At 46.7% G+C, this 25473-nt stretch overlaps 1 protein-coding gene across 2 annotated transcripts in view; it reads right to left on the bottom strand.

Annotated features, from left to right (window-relative positions):
• ASB1 (ankyrin repeat and SOCS box containing 1) overlaps nt 1-20710 on the bottom strand; it is a 36105-nt gene extending 15395 nt beyond the window's left edge. For both annotated transcript variants that reach the window (XM_074189835.1, XM_074189836.1), the window contains exons 1-4: nt 20590-20710; nt 16628-16769; nt 11743-12045; nt 6084-6469 (exon numbers count right to left, since the gene is read on the bottom strand). In XM_074189835.1, coding sequence (XP_074045936.1) covers nt 6084-6469; nt 11743-12045; nt 16628-16769; nt 20590-20665 — 907 coding nt within the window. In that variant the 5' untranslated portion in view covers nt 20666-20710. The remainder of the gene's footprint in view (nt 1-6083; nt 6470-11742; nt 12046-16627; nt 16770-20589) is intronic.
• Nucleotides 20711-25473: the final 4763 nt, after the last annotated feature.

Genomic DNA, 25473 nt, shown 5'->3' with positions numbered 1-25473 from the left:
TATCATCATCCCTAAACATGGACTGTAACCCATCTTTACCAGAGTTTCCTAAGCCTCAAAAAGGTGTAATGACTGAGTCAGTCATACAATTAGGAAATGACCGAGGCATCGCTTGAACCCAAGTCTTACCAGTGTTATTCAGTCATTACAATTCCTTGTAACTCTACATAGAGTTTTCTTGACAGAGATACTGGAATGTTTTGCCATTCCCTTCTCCAACTCATTTGATAGATGAGGAAACTGAGGCAACAAACTTAATTTGCCCAAAATCACAAATCTGCAAAGTGTCTCAAGTCAGATTTGATTTCAGGAAGATAAGTCTTTCTGACTCCAGACCCAGTGCTCTATCCACTACATTAAAAGTTAATTAAAAGTTTTAAGTGAAGTAAGTGTCTGATGCTGGATTTGAACTTAGGTCATCCAGTTTCCTGCTTCAGCTCTCTATTTGCTACCCAATTATATCAAACTATAACCATCATGCTAGCCACTATGCCAAACTGCTTCTCCAAATTAACATACAGGGGCAGCTGGGTGGCTAGAGAACTGACCCTGGAGTCAGGAGGACCTGAGTGTTCAAATCTGGCCTCAGACACTTAATAATTACTAGCTGTGTGATCTTGGACAAGTCACTTAACACCCCCCCCAACACTGCCTTACAATAACAAAAAACAAAAAGTAACATATGTATATATATTATATTTATATATAATATATCAAATAATTTTTGTATACTTAATGTTTGATTTTAACTGTTTATTATTCATAACACCTAGCAATGATTATTTTATTATTCTTAATCTTTTATAAAAATGTGATTTGGGTCACAAATATTTAACCTTTTAGTATTCTTTTTATATGCAGTGTTATGTGAATTATGTCTGAAGAGAGAAAATAACTATTAATATTGGAGCAAGAATATGAGGTCAGAAGCTCCCTGAAAGTGTCTTTGGAACAAGTGCAGGAGAAGAGGCACCTGCGAGGAGGACCCAGGGGCCCAGACCTGTTTTCTTAGAGCTCCAGTGTCTTCTAATAGGTCTCTATAATTTTGAAAATTTTACTTTCCATGTGAGTAGGAAATTATGAGTCTTAAAAAGCATAACCAACCACAATTCCAAAGGATCTGTAATGAGATATATTACCCACTTCCTAAGAGAGCACTGATGGGCTCAGAGGTCAGACTGACTCATCTGCCTTTTTTTTGTCTTTCTCTCCCTTCCTTTCTCTCTCTCTCTCTCTCTCTCTCTCTCTCTCTCTCTCTCTCTCTCTCTCTCTCTCCCCCTCCCCTCCCTCCCTCCCTCCCTCCCTCTCTCTCCCCCATATCTGTTTCTCTCTGTCTGTCTCCATCTCTGTCTCTCTTACCAACAGCTTTGTGAGACATTTAACACTTTCCTTCTTTCTTCCTTCCTTCCCTCCCTCCCTTCCCTTCCTTCCTCTCTTCTTTCCTTCCTTCCTTCCTTTCAAACATGGTTAATGCTGGAATTTATTCACCATGACTATACATTTTTGTATTAGACTGTTTTATTTGCCTTCTTGGTGGGTGGGACAGAGGAGGGAAAGAGGGAGGGACAGAATTTTGAATGAAGAATAAAATGAAATTTAATGGAAAAAAAAAGAAATTGGGAGTTTTCAGTGTGATGACATCTAGTAAAAACGCTGCTGCTCCTAGTTTTTCTGGCCCAAAATTCCATCTGAGCAGCTGCGAGCAACAATACTAATGGTCATGACCTTCTAGTTGCAGTTGAGTTATTTATTTATTTACTGAATTATGAAGGTTATTTGGAGTTTTTTCTTTGTGGTATGAAGCTTTTGGGTCTAATTCCACCAACTTGACTGTGTCTTTCTGGGTATCCAATAGATGAGAACTTCGTGTGACCTCCTATGTGATCTTGCAGTTTCCACCATTTTGGCGTACAATCTTCAGTGATTGGTGAGTCTGGCCCACATAAGGATGATTCCTGTGTCATTTATGGTGGCAAGGATATGATCATGAATCACCAGCCTGAGTTCTTTTATGTCCACAGATATTCCTGACCTAATCAACCCATCAACAAGCATGTATTAACCACCTACTAAGTGCCGGGAACTTGGAAGATCCATTTCTTTGAGGCTTTTCTGTCTATATCATTGGATAAAATTGTTGTTATTATTGTTGCACAATGGTTAGAGTTGGACATAACTGGGTGGTGCACAGAGAGCTGAAGCAGGAATCTGGATGACCTGAGCTCAAATCCAGCCTCAGACGCTTACTTAAGTCACTTACAACGGTCTGCCTCAGTTCCTCACCTATAACATGAAGATAACAGTAGCAACTCCCTCCCAGGGGTTGTTATTAGAATAATAAAAGGTAATTTATAAGCCTTAAATGCTAAATATGATCATCATCATCATCATCATCATCATCATTATCATCAAAGTAACCCTCCATGGGCTGGACAAAATGCCTTCTGGAAGTCCTAAAGGCAGGAAGGCTTCAAGCAAAGGTTCAATGATATAGCTCCTATGGTCCTCTGTCCAAGATCCAACCTCATTAAGCTTAGAAAGGTTATGCATCCTTAGAACACCACCTTTAGAGATATGGAGTGGGGGTGGGGGTGGAGGGAGGTGAGCTGCAATGTGAGTCAGAGAATTTTGGAGTATGCAATATTATTATCATTGTTATTACTGTAGTAAAAAATTCAATAAAGTTAATGGTCATAGAAGAACGTTGTGCTTTGGACAGACGCAGAAGCAGGGCCTCCTGCTCCTAGTCTGGGAGCTCGGTACTTCAGCTTCCTCATCCTCACTCTATGACCCACTGGATCCACTTCACCTGCAGGCATGGTTGTAGGTATCACTCACTCACAGAACACATCCAAGGTCAATCCTCCACCCTCCTCATCCCCATAGAGTCAAATTCCATGTTTACAGCATGGTCTACATTCTACCACCTAGGAAGAAACCACTGAGGGATTTGGTTCTTATTCCAAAAAAGCCAAATGAATTCTAAAGACTAAAGGGGAAGGGGAACATAGTGGGAATCTAAAGGAACTGACTAGACATGTAGAATATTTAAGAAATGTACTTGCCGACTTTCAAAAAAGAAAATTAACCTCTGGCTCCCCGAAAACCCAAGGATTTCCAAGTGAAGGGCCAGCAGAGGCAACTTTAAGTATGAATCGATGATCTCCACTTGAGAGGGGAGAGGCTTTGTGGTGACTACAGCCCTATTAGCCACGGCAAAGGAAAATCCCTTGTGGAGTAATTGAAGCACAAACAAACATAGTGAAGGCCTCTAGGGTCAGCCCAGCCACCTTATTTACCTGAATAACAGCCTTCTTCCTAACTACTGAAAAGGTCAACAAGTCCAACCCATAGGCATTTCTCACAAATTTCTAAACAAAGAGCTGGAATTAAGGAAGATTTCCATTCAGAACCAGTTCAGAGTTATCTTTTAAAAATAATAAATTCGAGTAGGGAAGGGAGTGGAGGGAGGGAGAGAATTTGGAATGGAAAATCTTTTAAAATTAAAGCTAAATTAAAAAGAATTTAAATAAAAATTTTTAGGTACAGGAGACCACTTCCACAGGCAGTTTAGGTTTGAGGGGGAAAAAAAAGGTAATTGAATAGACAGTCCTCTCCAGAAACTAGGGAAATTGTGGCAAGCATACGCTCCCTGTCTCCTCAATCCTTAGACCTGGAAATGAGAAGGCCTCAAAGTAATTCCAAATTGAGAGTCCTGGACCAAAGAATGAATTTCTTTTCAATTTCCAAAGTTGTTTTGCTTTTGTGTTGCTTTATAAAGAAAATCTTATTTGTTGCATTCTGTTATTCAAGATCCTCTATAGACCATTCAGTCATAAACATTTATTATTAATAAATATTATTTTAAAATATTTTTATGGTTATTATTTATTACTAGATACTGGGGATGGGGATTCAAAGTTTAGAAAAGACATGATCTTGCATTTATGGAACAAGATGGTTCGCTGAAGAGTCTTAGATTTGGAATTAGGGATCTGATTTGAGGCCTGGCTCTGGACTTACTATCTGTATAACCTTACACAAGCCATTAGACTCCCAAATCTCTGTCTCCTCATCTGCAAAGGGTCTGAACTAGATGATCTCTATGAACTCTTCTGGTTCCAAAGTCCATGATCAATGACCATAAGCTGGGAAATTCCATGAAAAGAGCATCTGTTCAGGAGATGTTAGTAAGGTCTGCATAGGAATGGTTCAAGAAGGCTTCAAAGAGGTGATAATTTGAGTTGGGCTTCAAAGGATGGCAAGGAACTGAACAAGAAAAGAGATGAGAGGTGAGTGAGAGAGAAGGTGGGATTGTTTATATGGAGAGTGGAAAGATGGCCTCAAAGGGGGACAGGGAAAGTGGAGGGAAATTAGCCTTGGGGAGGCCTAAGGCAAACTTCCTCTGTGACCAGGAGTTGAAGATGTTGCTATGACTTTAGTTGGGAGGAAGAGATTAGAGAGAGCCCACATTGGACATCCTTAGTCATCCCAATGACAAGTTCTGGGATTTGGGTGACTTGGAACTGCAGAACAAGGCGGGACAGAGGGACAGAAGAGGAGGGGTGTAGGGCAAATGAGGGATGGAATCAACAAAGGCAGGTTAAGTGTAAGTGAAGCCAAACCAGAGAAGTTTTATCAAGATTTTAATACCTTAGAAACTCGGAGTAAGAGCAAAAGAATGAGCTAGTGGCTGTTATGGGAGGGTAATATGTCCCTCACAGGCCAAGTACGAGGTTAGGACAGCAGAACAAAGCTTGTATGGGCAGTCTTAGCTAGCAAGACAGTTAAGCTGGTTGGCTATGTTGACAAGGAAAACAATGAAGACAAGAGAAACCAAAGAAGGAGATAAATTAGAAGAGGAATGGACCAAAAGACCAGAGGTTCTGATGAGGACAGGGGATGGGCTGGGTATGAGAGAGAGAACTGGGGTCAGTGAGGAATTCTGAAGATTCCGATGGTAGAGGGGGGCTCAGTTCTAAGAGATGACAGCATCCAATATGTGAGAATTGTAATCTGCAGCTCAAGGCTGGAGTAGAAAGACGTCTCTGGAGTTCAAGACATAATATCCATCTTCCACCTCTAACGTTTTGCCCAAGTTGTCCCTGACGCTCAGAAAGCACTCCCTCTTCGCCTTTTCCATGGAATCCTTGGCATGCTTCAAAACACAACTCACGGATCACCCCAGAGACTGCTGTGCTCATGAGCATGAAAGCTTATCTGTACAGTGCTGTATATATGCTTTGTCTTTATTTATCAGGACAAATCTATCTATCCAAGACAAGAGTCTGGATCTCATCTGTTAACAGGAGTAAAAACCATGACCAAGGGAGTGGAGGTCATAGAATTGGGATTTTTGGTTAGGGAAATCACATAGATGGTGAATGGTGCCATGTGGCAACTGAGCCATCTTTTCTGCAGATAGTGGTAGTCATCTAATTGCTGTCTCCAGAGATCAAGGTTAAAAACAAGGGGATGGAGGGAGGATACACTGGCTGGGTGGCATGTCATGAAGCAAAGTGTTGGGTACATCTCTATAAGGTACAGTCTGACCAATGAGTTAGAGACAGATGTCTAACTGTATGGGGCAGAGGGATGCTCTGCTTTTCTAGACTTCTCTCACTCCTCTATATTCTAACAATTTGGTGACTCCCCATTTCCATTCTCCATCTACTATCCTCCTCTGTTGCTTTATTCATGCCATCCCATCTACCTGAACTTTGATTCAGTCCCAATCTCTGCAGGGATTCAACCTTTCCTTCCCTCGTGTCTCTCTCCTCAAATTTGTCGTTGTGTTTTACACGCAATGATCTGAGCTAGTCCAGCTCAGTATGTGTAGCAGATGCTTGTTGAATTGAATTAAACTATCTTTCTTTACTTTGTATCATTGCTATATGTGAATCGATCTCCCCCCTCCCCTTCCCCTTCCCCCACTCCACAACCAATAGATTGCCAACCCTTCAGGATAGGGTCCGGGTTGTTCATTTTTTTATCCTAGCACCTGGCACAATATGCATACATTAGGTGCTCAATAAATGAATGGACATAAAGGAAGTTGTAGGTCTTAAGCACATTGCACTTACTCCTGGCTTCTTTGAACACCTCCAAAGCTTCTGGGTTCACTTTCACTCTGCCTCTTGACTCAGCATTTAAGGCTTCCCACTTCACCAGATTCAGGTTGGCACCAAAGTCAACCAGCAAGCTGACAAATGCTGCCTCGCAGCCGTGACGCAGAACGGCATCCATGACGCAGACAGGGGAGCCCCTGCAGAAGCCCTGGATATTGACAGGGCCATGGCAGTTGAAATCCGGGTTGGCTCCAGCTTGAAGAAGCAGCTTGAAGCATTGGAGGTTGTGGTAGGCTGCACTGATGTACAGTGGGCAGACCACCAGGGAAGTGAGGCGTCGAGAAGAAGGAGGAGGCATCCCGGGAGTCATGTAGTGGTTAACGTCCACATCTGCCCCATACCTACAGGAGAAGCAAAAAGTAAGATCAGAAATACTCCCAAGTCTAACAGAGGTCCTCTCAGAGAGGCTGTTCTGCCTAGGACACAACCCAAACAACAAGGCCATCTTCATATCCACACACACACACACACACACACACACATGCATTCATGCAAGCACACATACATACAAATCCATTAATAAATTCTGCCAGTAGCAAGGCTGCCGTGTTAGTCAAGGATTGAGTTCCATCAACTTTGGATAGAGAGCCACATTAAATGAATGACTCTCATCATTCTACTGGGAAAAAGAAACCAGGAGGTGAAAACATATAGCAGCTATTCACCAGGGTAAAGAATGTATTTTTAAGGATGTAAATCAAGGCTTTGACAAAGAGAAACCTGAAAATGTGGAAAATTAAGGCTCTTCCCCTCTTCTCTTCTCCCTCTATATTATCTTGCATTGTAATCTATGGATTTAATGATGATCTCCATGATCTGATGATTCTCAGATTTATTTGTCCAGGCCTAACATCTCTCCTGAAATCCACTTTCATATCTCCATTCACCTTCTGGCCATTTCAGACTTGTTAACTCCCCCTCCAATGCTCCCCTCTTCCTCACTTCCTGATTACTCTCAAGAGCCCCCATCCCTGAGTCCCACAGCCTAAATGTTATCCTCACTTTCTCCACCCAGATCCAATTAGTTACCAAGGCTAATGGGTTTGACCTTCCTACTCTTTCTCTCATATCCTCTCTTCCCTCCTCCGTGCAGGACCTCATCCCCTCCCACCTGGACTAGGACAGGTGTAGTCTGCTGCCACTGAGCTTTCTTACCTTAAGTCTCTCCCTCCTCCATTTCCTCCTCCTCACATCTTCCAGACAGAATCTTCCTTAAATGGTTTGACCTTATCACCACTTACTATCTTCATTCAACAACTTTAGAGGAAGCCTATTGCCTTCAGGATCAAATAAACAATCCTATTTGACTTTTCCAGCCCCTCATAATCTGAAGCCTTCCTCTCTTTCTTGTCCTCTTACTCCTTTCTTCCCTCCACAGATAAGAATCCGGGCTCCAGATGAAATTCTTTCTCCTATCTCTGAATATTGCCCCATGCCTGGAATTCTCTCCTTCCTTATCTCTCCCTTCAGATCTCAGCTGTGAACAGAAGGTCAGAGAAATCAGAAAGTGTTCTTGAGTTCAAATTCAGCCTCAGACACTTACTAGTTGTGGAGCCCTGGGCAAGTCACTTCACTCTATTTGCCTAAGTTTCCTCATTTGGAAAAGGACATGCCAAGAAAAATCTGAAATGGGGTCAGAAGGAGGCAGGATTAAAATTCACTGCCCCCATCTAGTATCATGTTATGAAGGGATGAAGGGATGCCAAACATCTTTCTGAGCCTCCTTAAAACCTAGTACCTTTTCCTGAGGTTATTCTTAATTGATTCCATAATATCTTGCTAGATCATGCTGTATTTTTTCTCCCCTATTAAGCTATGACCTCCTTGAGAACAGGGCCTGTTTTCATTATCATCATTATAATTATTATCAACAACGATAATAGCAATAGTGCCTAACATTTACATGTTTTAAGGTTTATAAGCCCATTTAACATGTGTTATATTACTTGATCCCCACAACAGCCTTGTGAGATAGGGGGCTTTTATTAACCTCATTTTTTCAGGTGAGAAATCTGAGACTCAGAGAACTTATCCAGCTAATCAAGTGTCTGAAGTTAAATTTGAATTCAGATCTTTCTTAGTCCCAGTTCACTGCTCTAGCCACTACTTCACCCATCTGCCTATTTTTTCATCCTCAGCCTATGGCTGGTACTTGGAAAATGCTTGCTGACTGTAGCTTTTTGTTTCTCAATGAGTTCATTGGGTGATCCATCAATGGACATGGGAACATGGAGGCTGGAGAAGATAAAACTTGGGGGCGACCTACAGTAGCCAGATAAAAGGGACTTTCCAAGGGATGGAAGGAACAATAATTAAGACTCATTCAAAAGCATTCAAGATGCCTGGGGACACAGGAAGCTACGGAGGTCAAGAGGAGAATCTCAGCACTGCCATCTGCTTTGGGCTCCCCCTACTCCGATTCTCCTCCTGTCTGAGCCTGATGCCCTAGTTTGTTGCATAGACAACCAAACCAAATGAGGGCAACTGTCTACATTTTATGGAAAGTCAGGGAAGGACCAGAGCCAAGAGACTGAGTCCAAGCCCAAGGCTCATGGCTGCACTCAGCCACAAAGAACATGGATTAGGTGTCCTTCCTCTCCATCCCAAATTGGACAGCTGGTGATAGATGGGGGAGGAAGGCAAAGGGGCCCATGCCCCTGGGTACATACCATCCTGTACTCTCAGAGAGCAGAAACGAAGCCTCGGCTTCAAGCACAAAGCAAGTACAACAATGATGGCAAAGGCAAAGGCTAGACATGCCAAGCAGGACCAAGTGTGTGGCTTTTGTTTTTAATCTTGTTCTTTGGATATCCTTTGTAAAAACAAAAGGCACATGAAGGAGAGTAAGACTGCTAACCCTGCACACGTGTGTGCATGTGTGTATATGTATTTCTGGGAAGACATAGCATGAGAGCTTCAGAGGCTCAGCACGCACGTAAAAAGAGATTTTTAGGTTGCTTTGCAAGTGGGGCTTTTGTGAGGCATGGGGGATGGGAGTGGTGAAGCCAACAGTTCCAGAATGCAATCCATTTTTATGATCCCTTCTACACTATCCAGTCTACTCCCAAAGTGCTTCCCTTTTGGGAGATCAAGGAATTGCAGCAACAGCTGCCAGGCATTGGTTATTAAAGCCAGTCAGACATCAGTCCCCAACCACCCCCCCAACCTTATTCATCTGGGTAGGCATGAAGTGTCTGTGTTAAATTGGAGGCATAGGCTTCACTCTTGGACCCTGACCATGCACGGCAACCTCTTCCCTGTGTTCTCAGAGATCTGGAGAAGGATTGCCTCCTAGGACCCAGAGCTAGAAGGGACTTTACAGGTCCTCTAATCCAACACCATTGTACAGGTTAGGAAGTTTGAGACCCAGAGAGGTGAAGCAACTTGACAAGGGTCACATGATACTCTAAATGTCCAAGACAAGATTTAAATCCAGGCCTTCAGATTCAAAATCAATCTCCTTCCTCTTAAATATCATTCTAAATGAGGGCAAAAAACAAACAAACAGAAATCTCACCATTTACTTCACATATTAAACTCATTTGGAAAAGGAGACCTCCACAAAGCCCCATTAAAGGAAAATAAGGAGGGGGGAGTGTTTTCAAACGAATTCATTGTAGCTGGTTCAGAGCAAAGGATCTTCCAAGATATTTGTATTTTTGGGCAATATGACAATCTGGTATTAGCTTAGCTGTGGAAGAGACATCCCTTCATCCCCTCATAAAAAGACACTGGACGGGGGCCAGTTAATTTTAATCCTGAATATTTTCCAAAATTTCCCTCTTGTTTTTAATATTGCTGGCAAACTGTCACTAGGGAGAACGGTATAAATCAATGCCTCTCACGCATGCAGAAGAATACTGCCTATTACAGTCTTATATTAATATTGTTATTCCTAGGGAATGAGAAAGGGAATTTTAAAATTCTAGTTTGGGAGTCCCACCAAGCCAACTCCAAGAATGATGGTGTCAAAGGAGAACCTGACCCCGTCTGATGGAAAGAGATGGCAAGAGATCACAGAAGCATCGACATAGAGTGAGAGGGGGGAATAGGAGGGTCAAAGAATCACAGATTTGGAGTTCAATGGGACCTCAGAGATCATCTGGCAACAGCCTTCCATTTTATAGACAGAGAAATTAAGATCCAGAGGATTCTAGGATCTTGAACTTCAGTCAGTTGTCCAGTCCAGTCCCCCCTTTGACAGGTGTGAGCCCAGATTGAGAGACAGAAGGGGAGCTTCCCAAGGGCAGCTGGGGAGAGTCCCATGGCAGGCAGCATTTCAGAGGCTCACTGATCCAATCCCTTCCCTTTATGGAGAGGAAGCAAAGGCCCAAGAAATGAGTGACTTGTCTAAGGGCTCCCGAGGAAGAGGTGGCAGAGCCCAAATGTGGGCCAGGTCTAAAGTTTCAGTTTCAGTTTAGCACCCCGAGCTCCTACTCAGTCTCATTGTTCATGAATTATGACCCAAAAGCATGGGGTCCCTCCTAGCTCTAAAGCTGTGAACCCCCTCCCTTGGCGGGGGTTAGATGCTTAGAATAAAACATCTCAGCAGATTCTCCTCTCTGGAAGGATGCCGTCTGGTCGACTTCTTCATTTGACAGATGAGGAAACTGAGACTCAGGGATATTAAATGACTACGTTGTGAATGCAGAGTGAAACAGGGGCAAAGATGGGAACATGTTCCTATTTCACTAACCTTGTTCTTATTGGGGGGTTGAGTCATTTCAGTTGTATCTGACTCTTTGTGACCTCTTTTGGGATTTTCTTGGCAGAGACAAGAGGGGTTCACCATTTCCTTCTCCAGCTCATTTTTCAGATGAGGAAACTGAGGCAAACAGGATAAGTGACTTGCTCAGGGTCACAGAGCTAGGAAGTCTCTGAGGCCAAATTTGAACTTGGGGAAACGTGTCTCTCTAGTTCCAAGTTCAGTGCTCCATCCACCATCATGTCAACCTCGAGCCTGGTGTTAAACATCACACACTCCATTTTAGTTGGTCAAGAGGATTTTGCAGGCTGAGGTTCTGGAGAAGGCACAGCATTTAAATGTAGCATCCTCAGATTAACTCAGATTTATGGGCCTGGAGTCAGGAAAATCTGAGTTCAAATCCTGCCTCAAATATTTAGCTCTGTGACTTCTGGCAAATCATTTAACTTCTGTAAGTCTCCTCTACTGTAAATGAACATAATAATAATAATGATAGCATCTCCCTCCCAGGGTGGTTGTGAGGATTAGTAAAGCACTTAGTCTAGTGCCTGACACATAGATGGCCAGTAATTATTATCATTATTATTATTATTATTATTACATCCTCTACGGGAATGTAGCATCACACAAAGAATAAGTTAGAGGGATTTTAAGTCACAAAGATGGGTTCGGTGACCATGGCAGAGGCTCACAGGGCTGCTCCTCAGTATCAGGAGAGCTGATGGAAGGTCCAGGCTCATCAGACTCTGCTGGAGTCTGAATTAATAGATTCACAGAATCATTTGAAGGAAGGAGAGCCTTGGATTCAGATCCTGTTTCTGATACTTCATTGCTACAGGTACCTGGGCAAGTCACTGACTGGACAGCCCCTGAACAGCCCACGGCATCTGCCTCCTTGTCCTCCCTTACCTGATCAGCTCCTTCAGGATGTCGGCTCTCCCCACTCGGGAGGCATGGTAAACTGGGGTGCTTCGGTGATGGCGGCTACCATTGGGGTCAGCTCCAGCTTCTAGGAGGATCTGGGCGCATTCCAGATGGCCATTCACCACCGCCACATACAAGGCAGTCTGCCCCTTCACATCCACAAGGTCAATCTCAGCCCCCTTCTGAATAAGGAAATCCACACAGTTGCCATGGCCTGCAGTGGCCGCAATGCGTAGTGGGGTACAGGGAAGCCAACCACAGCACCAGACGGATTTTTCATTGATCCGGCTGAGAAGGAAGCAGAAACAGAAAGTTTAGCTTGTTGGAGTGAGACAGGTGAATTCATCTTTCAATGGGAAACCGACTGGATAAAGACGTGGCCATGTGCTAACACAGAGAGAACACAGAAATCGATGAGTTCTGGGCATAATAAACTCAGAGTGAAGAGAATTTGAATGATGACCTAGCTCAGCTCTCTCATCATTTGACAGATAAGGAAATTGAGTCTTATTTGCATAGATTTTTAACATCAGATCGATCATTAAGGTTTGAAAAGAGGTAAAGAAGCTATGCTGTGAGAGGTCAGAGATGGGACATGAGCTGGAAGGGATTTCAGGGGTCATCTTATGGAAAAGGAAACTGAGAGAGGCTCCCTCAGAGGAAGACACACACACACACACACACACACATTAAACACACATGCATGCACACACACCACACACACACACAGGCGCAGACACACACGCACACATCTTTGGATAAAGAGCTGCCCTTGACTCAGGTACTCTCCCTTCCCTCCACTGCAGGCCCAGAGGAGCACAGAAGGGAATCTGAGACTGAGAGCATAAGATTGACCAAACTGACCCAGATAGGGAATGGTGGTCAGGTTGAACCTTTGCTCCACTAAAGGGTCGATTCATACCTTCAGCTGTGAAAAATATGGGGTCCTGGCCAGCCTCACTTAAGGACTTCTTCAACAGGAGCTGGACCTCATATTTATCTTAGACAATTTCTTAGAATAATCCAAATTCAGTGAGATAAAGGGAAAATAACCAGTTGGGATCAAGTGCCCTACATGGCACCTGATCCATGAAGAGTCCAGAGTCTCTCCTAGAGGTCCAGGGGCCTCAGGGCACAAAACATATAGATAGGAATCTGAGGCAAGGGAAAATTCAGTGACTGGATCAAGGTAACACTGCTAGTCAATATGATCATTTTTGAGTGTCTTCTGGATCTCCCTGGCACAAGGTACAAGCAAATACTTTTGGAGCTGGAGAAGTTAAGGCCCAAGAAGGGCAAATGATTGACCCCAAGGTCACTTTACTGCTAATCAGAAGTGCCGAGCCAGAGCCCAGAGTTTTTTCCACTACTGACAGGAGAGGACCCTCCACTTCTCCTCGTCCATACAGCCTCTCCTTCCTAACCTGGCATGGTTCAGTGCTGAGGTCTCAGAGTGGTTGAAATCAAGATCTGGGCATGGGGGGAAAAAAAAACCTTTGGGACCCACAAGTGAGGAAAGTTGACACCCAGGAGCGTTCTCTACCCATCCAGCCTTTCTTTCAGTTTATTAACAAACTCTTCATTGATCTTCCCTGGGAGGAGAAAAAAAGAACCAATGAGGTGTTTCTCAAAGGAAAGCAGTTGACTCTCTAACCTAAAGGCTGGGAAACAGCCCTTGAAACAGCACCCTCTAGTCTGACCCCCTTCACTTTACAGAGAAGGACCCTGTAATCCAGACATCACGTGGCAAGTTAGTGGGAAAGCCAAGATAAGACCCTCTCCCATTCTTCCCTACTCCAGAGGTGAGAAGAATAGCAACAAACGCCCCTCCCAATCTGACTCTGGGATTGAGGTGGGGGACACCTGGGGAAGAAAAACAGAGAGAAAAGGGCAAAAGCTTAAGTTTTACAGGTAGTTCACCTGGCAGACAAATCTCAGTGAAGTTGATTTTGATTGAGGCTTATATCCTATGGATCGGGGGACGAAGGCCTTTGGTGGGGCTGTGTGATGAACCACCTTCTAGGATTGATCCCTGCTCTTTATATACTGATGTCTCCCTAATGAAGAAAGAAGCAGTAATTCTTGAGAAAAGGAAATGGAATCTCTAAGCTGTTCTCTGGGATCCAGCTGCAGAGACACAGAATCAGAATGGCTCACCAATTAATCAACGTTGTGACCTCTTCATAAGAAAAGTCACTTAATTCTTCTGGGACTCAGTTTACTCATCTGTAAAAAAAATGTCAAGAGAGTTGAAATAGGGCAGCAAGAATATTGGATTTGGAGTCAGAATTTGATTCAGTTCCACACCCATTGATTGTACATGACAGGACCAGGAACTGTAGAAGAGCTGGAGGTCCAAAGACAAAAATGAAACTCCGGCATTCAAGGAGATTATATTCAATTGGGTTTAAATTGCCTTTTAATCAGTGTGCAACCTTGAGAAAATCCCTTCTCTAGTAAGTCTCAGTTTTGGCAGAGTTAAATTGACTCATTTCTAAAGTTCCTCTTAGCTCTATGTTTCAGCTACTCACAAAACATCTACTTTTCTACACTCTTGGGGAGAGGAGAAGATAGAAGAGTTCTAAGACTTCACCAATGCCCACAAAGAACTTTCCATGTAAGCCTGGGCAAGGGGACTGGAGCATGTGAACATATGACTCAATATATCTAAGCAATAAATGGGTTTCCAAGCTTCTCTCCAGTCTCTCCCCATAACAACCAAAATAATCTTTAAATTATGTTAATATTAAATTTTTACCAATTACAGGTAAAAAGAATTTTTAACATTTATTATTTAAAATCTTGAGTTCTAAATTCTCTCCCCTCCTTGAGATTTGATACGGGCAGTCAAACGAAGCATTTCTATTTAAGTCATTTCTTAGCGGGTGTCCTTCCGTACCAAAAAAGACCATGACGCAGGAGGTGCTTTCATGACTTATGTATCCGGTTGCCAGAAGGGAGGGGTGTTTTACATAGTTGGCCTTCTCCCTGTCTAGGGGAGTGCAGTGGCCTGACAGACATGGGAGGGATTGGGCTGCATTCAAACTCTCTCGGTTCTTTCTCTGAAGGCTAATGTTCTTCATCATGAGACCGCTGGGACTGTCTTGGGTCATGTGTCACTGAGAAAAGCCAAGTCATTCTTAACTCTTCATCGTACAACATTGCTGTCACTGTGTACGATGTTTCCCGGTTCTGCTCACCTCACACTCTGCATCAGTTCGTGTAAGCCTGCCCAGATTTTTCTGAAAGCACTGGCTTCATCATTTCTTATAGCATACTAATAATATTCTATTACAGTTATATTCCACAAGCTTGAACAAAGACCAAGGACCTTTAATTTAAGGAAAAATTCTGCTATCTTATTGTCTGACCTTGCTATCTCTTATACTTTCTGTTTCTTCCTTAAGGATATGATTTCTCTCTCATCACATTCAATTTGGATCCATGTACAGCATGGAAACAATGTAAAGACCAGCAAATTGCCTTCTGTGGGGAGTGGGAGAAGGGAAGTAAGATTAGGGGAAAAATTATAAAACTCAAAATAAATAAAATCTTTATAATTAAAATAAACAATTATATTCCACAGCTCGTTCAGCCACTGTGGATGGGCATCCTCTCGGTTTATAAAGCTCAGTCTAAGCATTCCTCTGATTACCCTGCTCAGAAATCTTCAGTGACAACTAGAGTCACCCCACCCCACCCCAGGGCCCTCCCCAATCCACCTCCAGTTCACCTGCTGGGTTGAAGTCGCCTCACTTCCCTAGAGTCACTTTATCCTCAGCACCTTCACATGAGCTAGCACATGTCCTCAGGCCCTGAGGGTGCCCCCTCCTTACTTCTATCTCCTAGAATCCCCAGCTTCCTCTAGGTGCTACTCAGGGAGCTTGAGGGTCCTGCCCCTCCCTATCCAAGAATGAGGATTCATCAGAAAACAGAATCATTCCCATCTTTATGATTAGGCGTCAGAGGGAATCATGACACTGTCTACTCCCAGGGTCACCAAGCCTTCTTGGAGCCTCAGTTTCCTCGTCTGATGCCCCTACAGCTCTAGATGTGAGATCCTGTGATATGTCCTTTCATGGGGTTTCAGGAGTAGGTGGCTAATGTGTAATGGAATCAACAACACCTAGAGGCAAGAAGACCCAAGTTCAAATTTTGCTTCTTACACTCACTGGTTTAGTGTGGGCAAGGAATTTAGCTTCTTTGGACCTCGGTGTCTTCATCTGTAAGATATGTGTTGGAGCCACTAGTGTCTAAGGTCCCTTCCAGCTCTGTATTAGGTGGTTTTCACACGTCAAAGACCTAGTGTCTCATCACGGTGGAACTCCTGGTGTGCAAACTCACTCACCAATGCATGTCATCGATTGTCTATAATCTGTCATCTTAAGAGAGCTGCCTGAGGGGCAGCTAGGTGGTATAGTGGATAGAGCACTGGCCCTGGAGTCAGGACCCGAGTTCAAATTCCTTCTCAGGTACTTAATAATTACCTAGCTGTGTGATCTTGGGCAAGTCACTTAACCCCACTGCAGAGAGAGAGAGAGAGAGAGAGAGAGAGAGAGAGAGAGAGAGAGAGAGAGAGAGAGAGAGAGGGGGCAAGTGCTGCCTGAGTCTCAGAACTTTGCTGAGGGTCTCAGAGCTGTTAAGTGACAGAGCAGGATTTGAACCCACATCTCTCCATCTTCAAACCTATCACTCTAGCCAACTCCCCATTCTACCTTGTTCTTCTGACACAGTGAAGTCTCTGGGCAGCCCCACACCTGGCCTCTCACCAAGGCTGAGAAGCATCATTCAGATGTTTGGGGGAGTATGAGGGCATAGAGTGGATGGAGGTCCCATCTGGGCTGCAAAGGAAAAGGGAGAGAGCACTCACCTTTGGAAGCTCTCCTCCTGCAGTAGGCTGCGGATGGTCTGAAGGTCACCCACATAGGCTGCATCATGCAGGCGGGTGTCCTCACAGTGCTCAATGGGGTGGTCACAAAACTGCTCCCGCAGCCACTCCTTCAGATTAGGACCTGCACTGGAGAGAGGGGGTTCCTGTTAACTGAGGAAGGCAACGTTAGAACTCACCCCCCAAAGGCTAGAAAGCCCATCACCAATGACTGAGTAACTTCCCTCATCCCAGTGAATCCTTAGCAATCCTTATCTCTTAGCAATCCAGCCTTCAAAATGGCCTCTCCATCCTTCCATTTCAATTCAATAGCCCTCTCTGAGGGTTGTTTGAGGACCTGAATTCAAATCTTGGTTCTACTGGTTATCCCTTATGTGACTTTGGACAAAGGTCCAAAGATCTCTAGGTCTAGTTTCTCTATGTGTAAAAAGAGGTGGACTAATGGACTCTGGGGTACCTTCCAGCTCAAGAGTAATGCTCCCTGATCCTCCACTGTCCTTGCCCAGGCCCTCAGTCCTTCATGCTGGACTATGCAAGAACTAATCAAGAGGGGCAGCTAGGTGGCACAGTGGATAAAGCACCAGCCTTGGAGTCAGGAGTACCTGGGTTCAAATCCCACCTCAGACACTTAATAATTACCTAGCTGTGTGGCCTTGGGCAAGCCACTTAACCCCATTTGCCTTACAAAAAAAAAAAAAAAGAACTAATCAAGAATGCCCATTCTCAGGAGCCAAAATATTAACTCCCAGTGGAAGATGGAAGTTGGAGCTTCAAAGCCTGGACAGGACCAGGTCTCAACCAGCTCTATCATTTGATCCATCCCTGACTCTCAAATGTAACTGTGTGAAGATTGAACTGATGACCCCAGCAGAAACATGGGCAGGAGCCCCAAAGAGTCCATCGGTACCCCATTCTCTCTCATCTAATATGGGAGGATTTTAAAGGACCATATGGACCTGGGCTTGGGCTGGGACAAAGAGTCCATTGGTACCCCATTCTCTCTCATCTAATATGGGAGGATTTTAAAGGACCATATGGACCTGGGCTCGGGCTGGGAGGCTGTGAGGAGGTGTGACTCAACCATGGTTAGAGAGAGTGAACTACGGTGAACTGCACCAAAAACTGCAACAGAGTCAGTCCTGCTAGACCTAGGCCAGCATGGAAGCCTTCCCAGTCTCCCTGAATGAGGCAACCAGAGAATAAGAGAGCTTTATTAACAGCACCCCACAGATATCATGTGATTATATCAATAGATGCTGAAAAACCTTTTGATAAAATACAACACCCTTTCCTACTAAAAACACTAGAGAGTGTAGGAATAAATGACTGTTCCATAGAATAATAAGCAATATCTATCTGAAACCATCCACAAGCATTATTTGCAACAGAGATAGCATTCCCAGTAAGGTCAGGGATGAAACAAGGGTGCCCATTATCAGCACTACCATTTAATATCGTATTAGAAATGTTAGCTTCAGCAATAAGAGAAGAAAAAGAAATTGAAGGAATAAAAATTGGGAAGGAAGAGACAAAACTTTCACTGTTTGCAGATGACATGATGGTCTACCTAGAGAATCCCCCAAAAATCATCTAAAAAACTACTAGAAATAATTAACAACTTTAGCAAAGTCACAGGACATAAACTAAACCCTCATAAATCCTCAACATTTCTATATATATGACTAGCAAGATGCAGCAGAAAGAGCTAGAAAGAGAAATCCCATTTGAAGTAACCTCAGACAATATAAAATACCTGGGAGTCTACCTGTCAAGGCAGACTCAGAAGCTTTTTGAAAACAATTACAGAACACTTCTCACACAAATTAAATCAGATTTAAATAACTGGGCAAACATCAACTACTCATGGATAGGTCGAGCTAATATAATAAAAATGACAATTCTACCAAAACTAAACTACCTGTTTAGTTGTCCTACCCGTCAAAATTCAAAAACACATGAGTTAGAAAAAAATTTAAGTAAATTCATATGGAGAAATAAAAGTTGAGAATCTCTGGGGATTTAATGAAAAAAGTGTAAAAGAAGGTGGCTTAGGCCTAATAGATCTAAAAGTATATTATAAAGCATCAGTCATCAAACTGTCTGGTATTGGCTAAGAATTAGAGTGGTGGATCAGTGGAATAGACTAGGTGCAATAGCAGGAAATGATTATAGTCATCTGGTGTTTGATAAACCCAAAGAGTCCAGCCATTGGGATAAAAACTGTGTCTTTGATAAAAACTGCTGGGAAAATTGGAGGTTAATATGAAAGAAACTTAGATTAGACCAACACCTCACACCCTATACCAAGATAAGATCCAAATGGATACAGGATTTAGACATAAAAAACAATATTATAAGCAAAGTAGATGATCAAGGAGTAGTTTACCTGTCAGATCTATGGAAAGGGGAGCAGTTTATGACTAAGGAAGAGATGGAGAACTCCATTAAGAATAAACTAAATAATTTTGATTACATTAAATTAAAAATCTTTTGGACTGTAACCAAGATGACAAGAAATGTAGTCAATTGGGAAACAATTTTAACAAAGGGTATTTTTGGCAAAGGACTCATTTCTAAAATATACAGAGAACTGAGTCACATTTTTAAAAAGACAAGCCATTGCCCAATTGACAAATGGTCACAGGATATGCAAAGGCAATTTACAGGTGAGGTAATCAGTGATCCATAGTCATATGAAAAATTACTCTAAATCATGACTTATTAGAGAAATGCAAATTAAAGCATCTCTGAGATACCACCTCACACTTTTGAGAGTGGCCAATAGGCCCAGAAAGGACAAGGATCATTGTTGGAAGAGATGTGGGAAATCTGGGACACTAATACGTTGTTGGTGGAGCCGTGAACTCCTGCAACCTTTCTGGAGAGCAATGTGGAATTCCAGCCAACAGGCCACAGAAATGTGCCTCCCCTTTGACCCAGGAATACAAGGACTGGGGCTATGCTCTGAAAAAATTGTGAAGAGGGTAAAAACCTCACTTGTACAAAAAGATTCCTAGCAGCCCTGGTTGTGGTGGCAAAGAATTGGAAATCAGTCAATGTCCTTCCATTGGGGGAATGGCTTAGCCAGCTGTGGTCTCTGTATGTCATGGAACACTATGGTTCTATTAGAAACCAGGAGGGACGGGAATTCGGGGAAGCCTGGAGGGATGGGCATGCCGTGATGCCCTGGCCGCCCCAACAGCAACATGGGGGCGATGGTCAACCTGGATGGCCTCGGTGCAACCAGCGGGGACACTGTGGGTGTCAGCGATGGAGAAGGCCGTCCGGATGCAGAGGAAGGGCCGGGCGTGGGAACAGGGCCCCAGCGCCGCTATTCCCTGGAGTTCAGACAAAGCCAGCTGCCTTGCTGCGCGGCCCTGCCGGCTTTTCCTCCAGGCTCGGGCTGGGGGCTCATCACCTTCCACTGAGACCAGCGCCCCCCCCCCATGTGAGACTAGCAAGGCCGTGGGGGGCGGGAAGCTGCGGGGAGGGCGTCAAACTCCAAAGAGACCAAATCTTCTAAAATGAAAACATACAAAGCCGCCCCCAGCTGCCCGGCGGCCGCTTCCCAATTCTCGGCCCTTTGGTCCTCACTCTCCGCGCCGGCCCCGAAGTCCGCGGGGCCCCGGGCCCCGGGGGCGGCCCCCAGCGGCGGGGGGCGGGGCGGCCGAGGCCCCCCGGGGACCCCTCCCCTCTCTGGCGCTGGGTGAGGAGGGGCGACCCCCGGGCCCCCACACCCCGGAGGTGGCCCGCGGGAGACGGGGCGGGGCGGGGCCGGGGCCGGGGCCGGGGCCTCCCCAGCCCAGCCCAGCCCGGCCCGGCCCGGCCCGGCCCAGCCCTCTGCGCCCCGGGGCCAGGGCGGGGAGGCCCAGAGGGTGGAGCCGCGCCCCGCCCCGCCCCCAAGACCCCCCGCGCCCCCCACCCCGCCCCCGGCGCCACGTTACCTGCGTTGCCCTCCGTGGCTCCGAAGGGGGCCCCCGCGGCCCCGGGCCCGGCCTCCGCACCGCGCCCCGCGGCCATCGCGCCCGCCCTGACCGCTGGGGGCTGGGGGAGGGGCGGCCCGGGGGGAGGGGGCCCTCGGGGCGGGGCCCTGGGGGCGGGGCGCTCTCGGAGGGGCCCCCGCCCGGGATCCGCCCGTGCAGGCAGCAGCACCTGGGGGGGGGGGGCGGCGAGCCGGAGGTCAGAGGTCGCCCCGCCCCTCCCCGCGCGGCCCCTCCCCCACGGGCCGCCCCTCCCCCCGCGGCCCAGGCTGGGCCCGTGGAAGCGCGCCGGGGGCCCGGGCCGGGGTCTCAGCCCTTCCTCGCCCCCCTCCGGCCGCGGTGTCTGAGACCCCGATGCGCTCAGCCGGCAATGAGTGGGCGCCTGCTGTGTACGGGGACACGCCGCCGCTGCCGCCCTTCAGGCCCCCCGTGCCCCCTGCCCCCCACCAGACTCCACGGAGGCCGCGTTGGGCCGCAGCCCGCCCCCAGGCCCAGCGACCCCCTGGGCCCCCGGGGCCTCCCGATGGAGCCCCCCCCCCCCCGGCCCTCTCCCTAAACTCCCGGAGCTCCGCGTGCCCCCCCCCCCCGGCCATGGCACTGACCTTGGGGCTCCTCCCCGCCCCCCCCCCCCCCCCCGTCACGGGCCAGCCTGGGCCCCCGCACCGGCGGGCCCTCCCCACATCCTCGTCCCCAGGGGCCCGGGTGGCCCCGGAGGTGACCCCGCGCAGCCCCCACTCAAGTCCAGCTGCCCTGCTCCGGGGGCATCGCCTCCCCGACCGCATGAAGGAAGGACAAACCTCATCATCTGAAACCCAGCCCGGCCAAAAATGGGGTTCTTGTGGCAAAGGCGTCAGGGACCCACCACCTCGGCTCCTCCCAAGCTGTGCCTCTTCCCACGTCCCTGCTTCGGTCAAGGGCAGCCCGGGCCGGCCGGCCTCCTGCCTGGGGAGCCCAGTATCGGCCTTCTCTTCATGGCCAAGACGGGGTCAGCACTGGGATTTGAACTCGGATCCAAAAACATTCTCTCCAGACCGCCTCTGGTGGTATTGCCTCACGCAGCCGTGGCCACCGGCTTCCCTTGGCCGTGAAGCGACCACCCGGACACCGGCCTCTCGCAGCCACCGTGCCTTCTGGGCCCTGCTAGAGTCCCAGCATCACATCAAGCCGGACCAACGCAAAACAAGCAAACACAAAAGCCATCGTTTCCTTCGTAAATTGGTACTTTCATTTAGTCTCTCCCTCCAGACACCCTCCGGGGACTCTTGTGCCCTTTTAAACTTGGGCCAGGAAGACTGTGGACAGTTTTCTAACTGGAGAACTGAGGCAGAGAGAATCTGAAGAAACCATTGAGCAGATCTGCCCCACTAGCTTCTTCTCATCCCCACTCATCTCTGAGATGTGCCCACGTTGTGACACGCTGCAAAGTCTTAGCTGAAAAATGGGCTCCGTCCCCGGCTCTCCCAGGATGGCACGTTCTGTTTCCTCTCACCAACAGCAGCTCACAGGCCAGCCTAACTGCTCTTTGGTTTATTTGATTATTTGATGCTGAATAACCGAGCTGGGAATTTCTTGTAATCAGAACTCATTTGGACAACAGAGGAAAATCGGTGAGGTCAGCCCTGGCTTCTTCCTATAATTAATGACTAGTAGTGTATTGTGAATAAAAATGTCTCTGAAAATACTTTAAATTTAAAAAACCCATGCTGGTTGCTCCCACAAACTGGAAGCTCCACCCACCCCATCAGAGTAGATCCTGGATGATTTCTCTGCACAGACAGAATTGTACAAGCGAGGCCTGTTTCCTGTGATGCCCTGTAAGGGAGGTGCCTTGCAGAGCCTGGGGCACCCACCTGGCCATTGTGAAGAGATGCTCCTGGTTGGGAGGAAACTTTTGACCATATAACCCCAGTTGGGGTGCCTTCAGAAAAGCTTCCACCAGGTCCTGCCCCCCCTTCAAGTCTTTTCACTGCCTCCCTTGTTCATGGTGTCTGATGAGGGACTACACCACGCTGGGCAAGGCCCTGGGGCTTTCTCCCCTCTTTGCCCCTTGTCCCTTCATCTTTGCTATTTGCTGTTTTAAGTGAACAGAGTTCTGCCTCAGAGATGCCCCCCCCAGAAGACTCTGCCAGACACCTGGTAGCTCTCCCCCAACACACAGGCCTGGGACTTTGGGGTTCACTTGTGGACACCCCTAAAGCAACATCTAGACCAGAAGGGAAGGGCTAGAAAGCATCCTCTGTAACAGCCCCTTGAGAAAGTTGGAGATGGAAGGATTGTCCTTCCCCCCCACCTTCAACAAGTTCAAGGGGGGCCTCAGAAATCATCTCACCCCATACCCTTTATTTCCTAAAGGAGAAACTGAGGATGCTACAGGGCAGTGTCTTCCTTAAGAGATTCCATCCAATAGAAGGTGGAATGCAAACTTGAGCCCAGCCAGGAGTCCCGTTCTCCATCCACACTCCCATGCTGCCTTTCACTGCCGGGAGGTTCTGAGGGTAGCCGAGCCTTGGTGCCCAAGGCCTGGAAGATTCCCTTCGAGCTCCAGCAGAAGAGGCACCAGAGCTGGAAGAGGATCGACCTCCCTGGAGAGGAAAATTCAACTTGCTTTTCATCTCTTCAAATGTGAGGCCAACCAGGTGCTGCCAGGAGAAGGCCTGCTCTGTGTCTCTGGGGGCAGGTGTGGGGATCAGAGCACCTGGGAGCAGCCTGGCAAGCCCTGGAGGTCCCAGGGATGGAGTGACAGGCAGTCTAGGACCCTTGGCAACACCCTGGGCTGTTGTTTTCACACATCAGTATTCCATGTGTGTCCTCTTTCTCCTCCTTTCTTTCTCTCTCTCTCTCTCTCTCTCTCTCTCTCTCTCTCTCTCTCTCTCAGTCTCTGTCTCTGTCTCTGTCTCTCTCCCCCCCCTTCCCCTCTTTCAAATGAAAGCCTGGTCTACCATAGAGAAGCCTTTAGGACTGAATCAAAACAAAGCAAATGTCCCACTGAGGGAATTCACCCTGGGCCGGCCTTTGAGTCAAGGTGTGGAGAGAACATTCCCATAGTCATTTTATTTCAGGCTCCTCAGAGGCCTGGCCTGCCATATTTTCCCTTGCCCTGGGATGCATGGCGGTGTCAGCAGAGGGCCCCACAAATCCTTCAGTCGGGGTAATAAATCAGAGGAGAACATGATGAATCTCTGGAGGAGCCGGCTCGCATTTCCACGGGCCTGAGCCAGTCCGAGGCGTGGGAGGAGTTGCGGTATGATGGGTACGATCAGTGGCTGCTGGGGCAGCCTACTTCTCTTGAGTGGGTCCTCCAGGCTCCCTAGGCGCAGAATGAGGTGAGGCAGCCAGGGTCCCAATGGCCCCCCAAGAGCTCTCAGCTGACTGTGAAGTGAAGTGAAGGGAGCAGCAAGGACCAACAACGTGCCAGACCCTGGTGATACAAATCCAAGCAGCACGTAACTCCTGCCCTCAAAGAACTTACAGTCCATGGGGGGGAAGACAATGCACAAAGGAAAGTGGGCTAGTCATCCTTGAGGGAGGCATCGGCAGCAAACTGCCTTTCAGCTGCCCGCCCATCCAAAGTGGTAGCTATCCCTCCTATGGGGGGCATATAAAGCTAGCCAGTTAGTAATTTATCTAAATATTTAATCAAAAACATAAAACAGAACAGATCCCAGGGCACTCCACTGGAGACCACCAGCCACAATGATGTCGAATGATTAATGAACCATCCTTGATGATATTCATTCAACCAATGGAACCTAGGGCATTGTGCTCATGTGTGGGCACCAACTCAAAGGGCCATCATGAGGAAGAATGGGAGACCTCACAGGCTCTGCTCAACATGGCAGGGTCGGTAGAATTAGGAATAAACAATGCAAAGAAGCAGGTTTAACTTCCTAACCATGAAAGTAGTACAAAGTAGAATGGACACCATTCTGTGACTGGGCATCAATGGCTCTGCCAGCACAGCCCAAAGTTCTACCATTTTGAAAGTCTTCATGGGTCTGGAGCTGGCCATGAACTCAGGTTCTGTCCTCAGGCCCAGGATAGCAGAGACACACACCAACATAGGCTATATTATTGGTGTATTTACTCAATATGATGACTGGTCAATTGAGGGAGAAAACATTAGAGATTCAGAGCAGTGGAGAAAGCCTCAAAGTCTCTGAGGCAACCAAGGGTTTGGCTCTTCCGGGAGGCTAGGCACACATGTGAGACTTTGAAATGGCTATCTCATTAAACAGGTTTGAATCCCCTGCCCTTAAATGTCCAACTGTTCTAGAAAACCCACAATAATCTTCAGGTCATTAGGGCAATGTGAACTAGGTGCACTTGGAGTCCCAGGTTCTGGGATCCAATTCTACTTCCAACTTCCCAGAACAAGTGGATTCACCTCTCTGGGTCTGTACTCAGGAATTGTAAATGAGTCAATGCACTTGAGGTTGGGGGAAGGTCCTTTGAAAACTGAAGGAAATGACATTATTTCTTCATAACCATTTGATGCGATAAGTTGGAGCACAGAGTTTGAGTGGTTTGGGCTTAATCTTCCCCTTGATTTGTGGTGGTGGTGGGGGGGTTGGTCTTTTAGCTGAGAGGAAGCAGAAAACTACATTCTACCTTTCCTGGTCTTACAATAGAATGACCCTTTTGAGCTCAAGGAGACCATAAAGATATTCAAGCCAAGGTTTTTATAGGGATGACCTTAGACTCAAGGAGACCATAGAGATACTCAAGTCAAGGTTTCTATAGGGATGACCTTGGGGGCCCTCGAGTTCAATACCCATAATTTACAGCTTAGGAGAATAAAGCCTAAATTTCAAATTGAAAAGGAACTTGGAGGTCAGATTTGGCAGAAAG

This window comes from Macrotis lagotis, chromosome 5 (assembly GCF_037893015.1).
Source record: "Macrotis lagotis isolate mMagLag1 chromosome 5, bilby.v1.9.chrom.fasta, whole genome shotgun sequence".
Classification (NCBI taxonomy): Eukaryota; Metazoa; Chordata; class Mammalia; order Peramelemorphia; family Peramelidae; genus Macrotis; species Macrotis lagotis.
The sequence above is the reverse complement of the archived record's forward strand: the minus strand, read 5'-3'. Positions and strand labels throughout refer to the sequence as shown.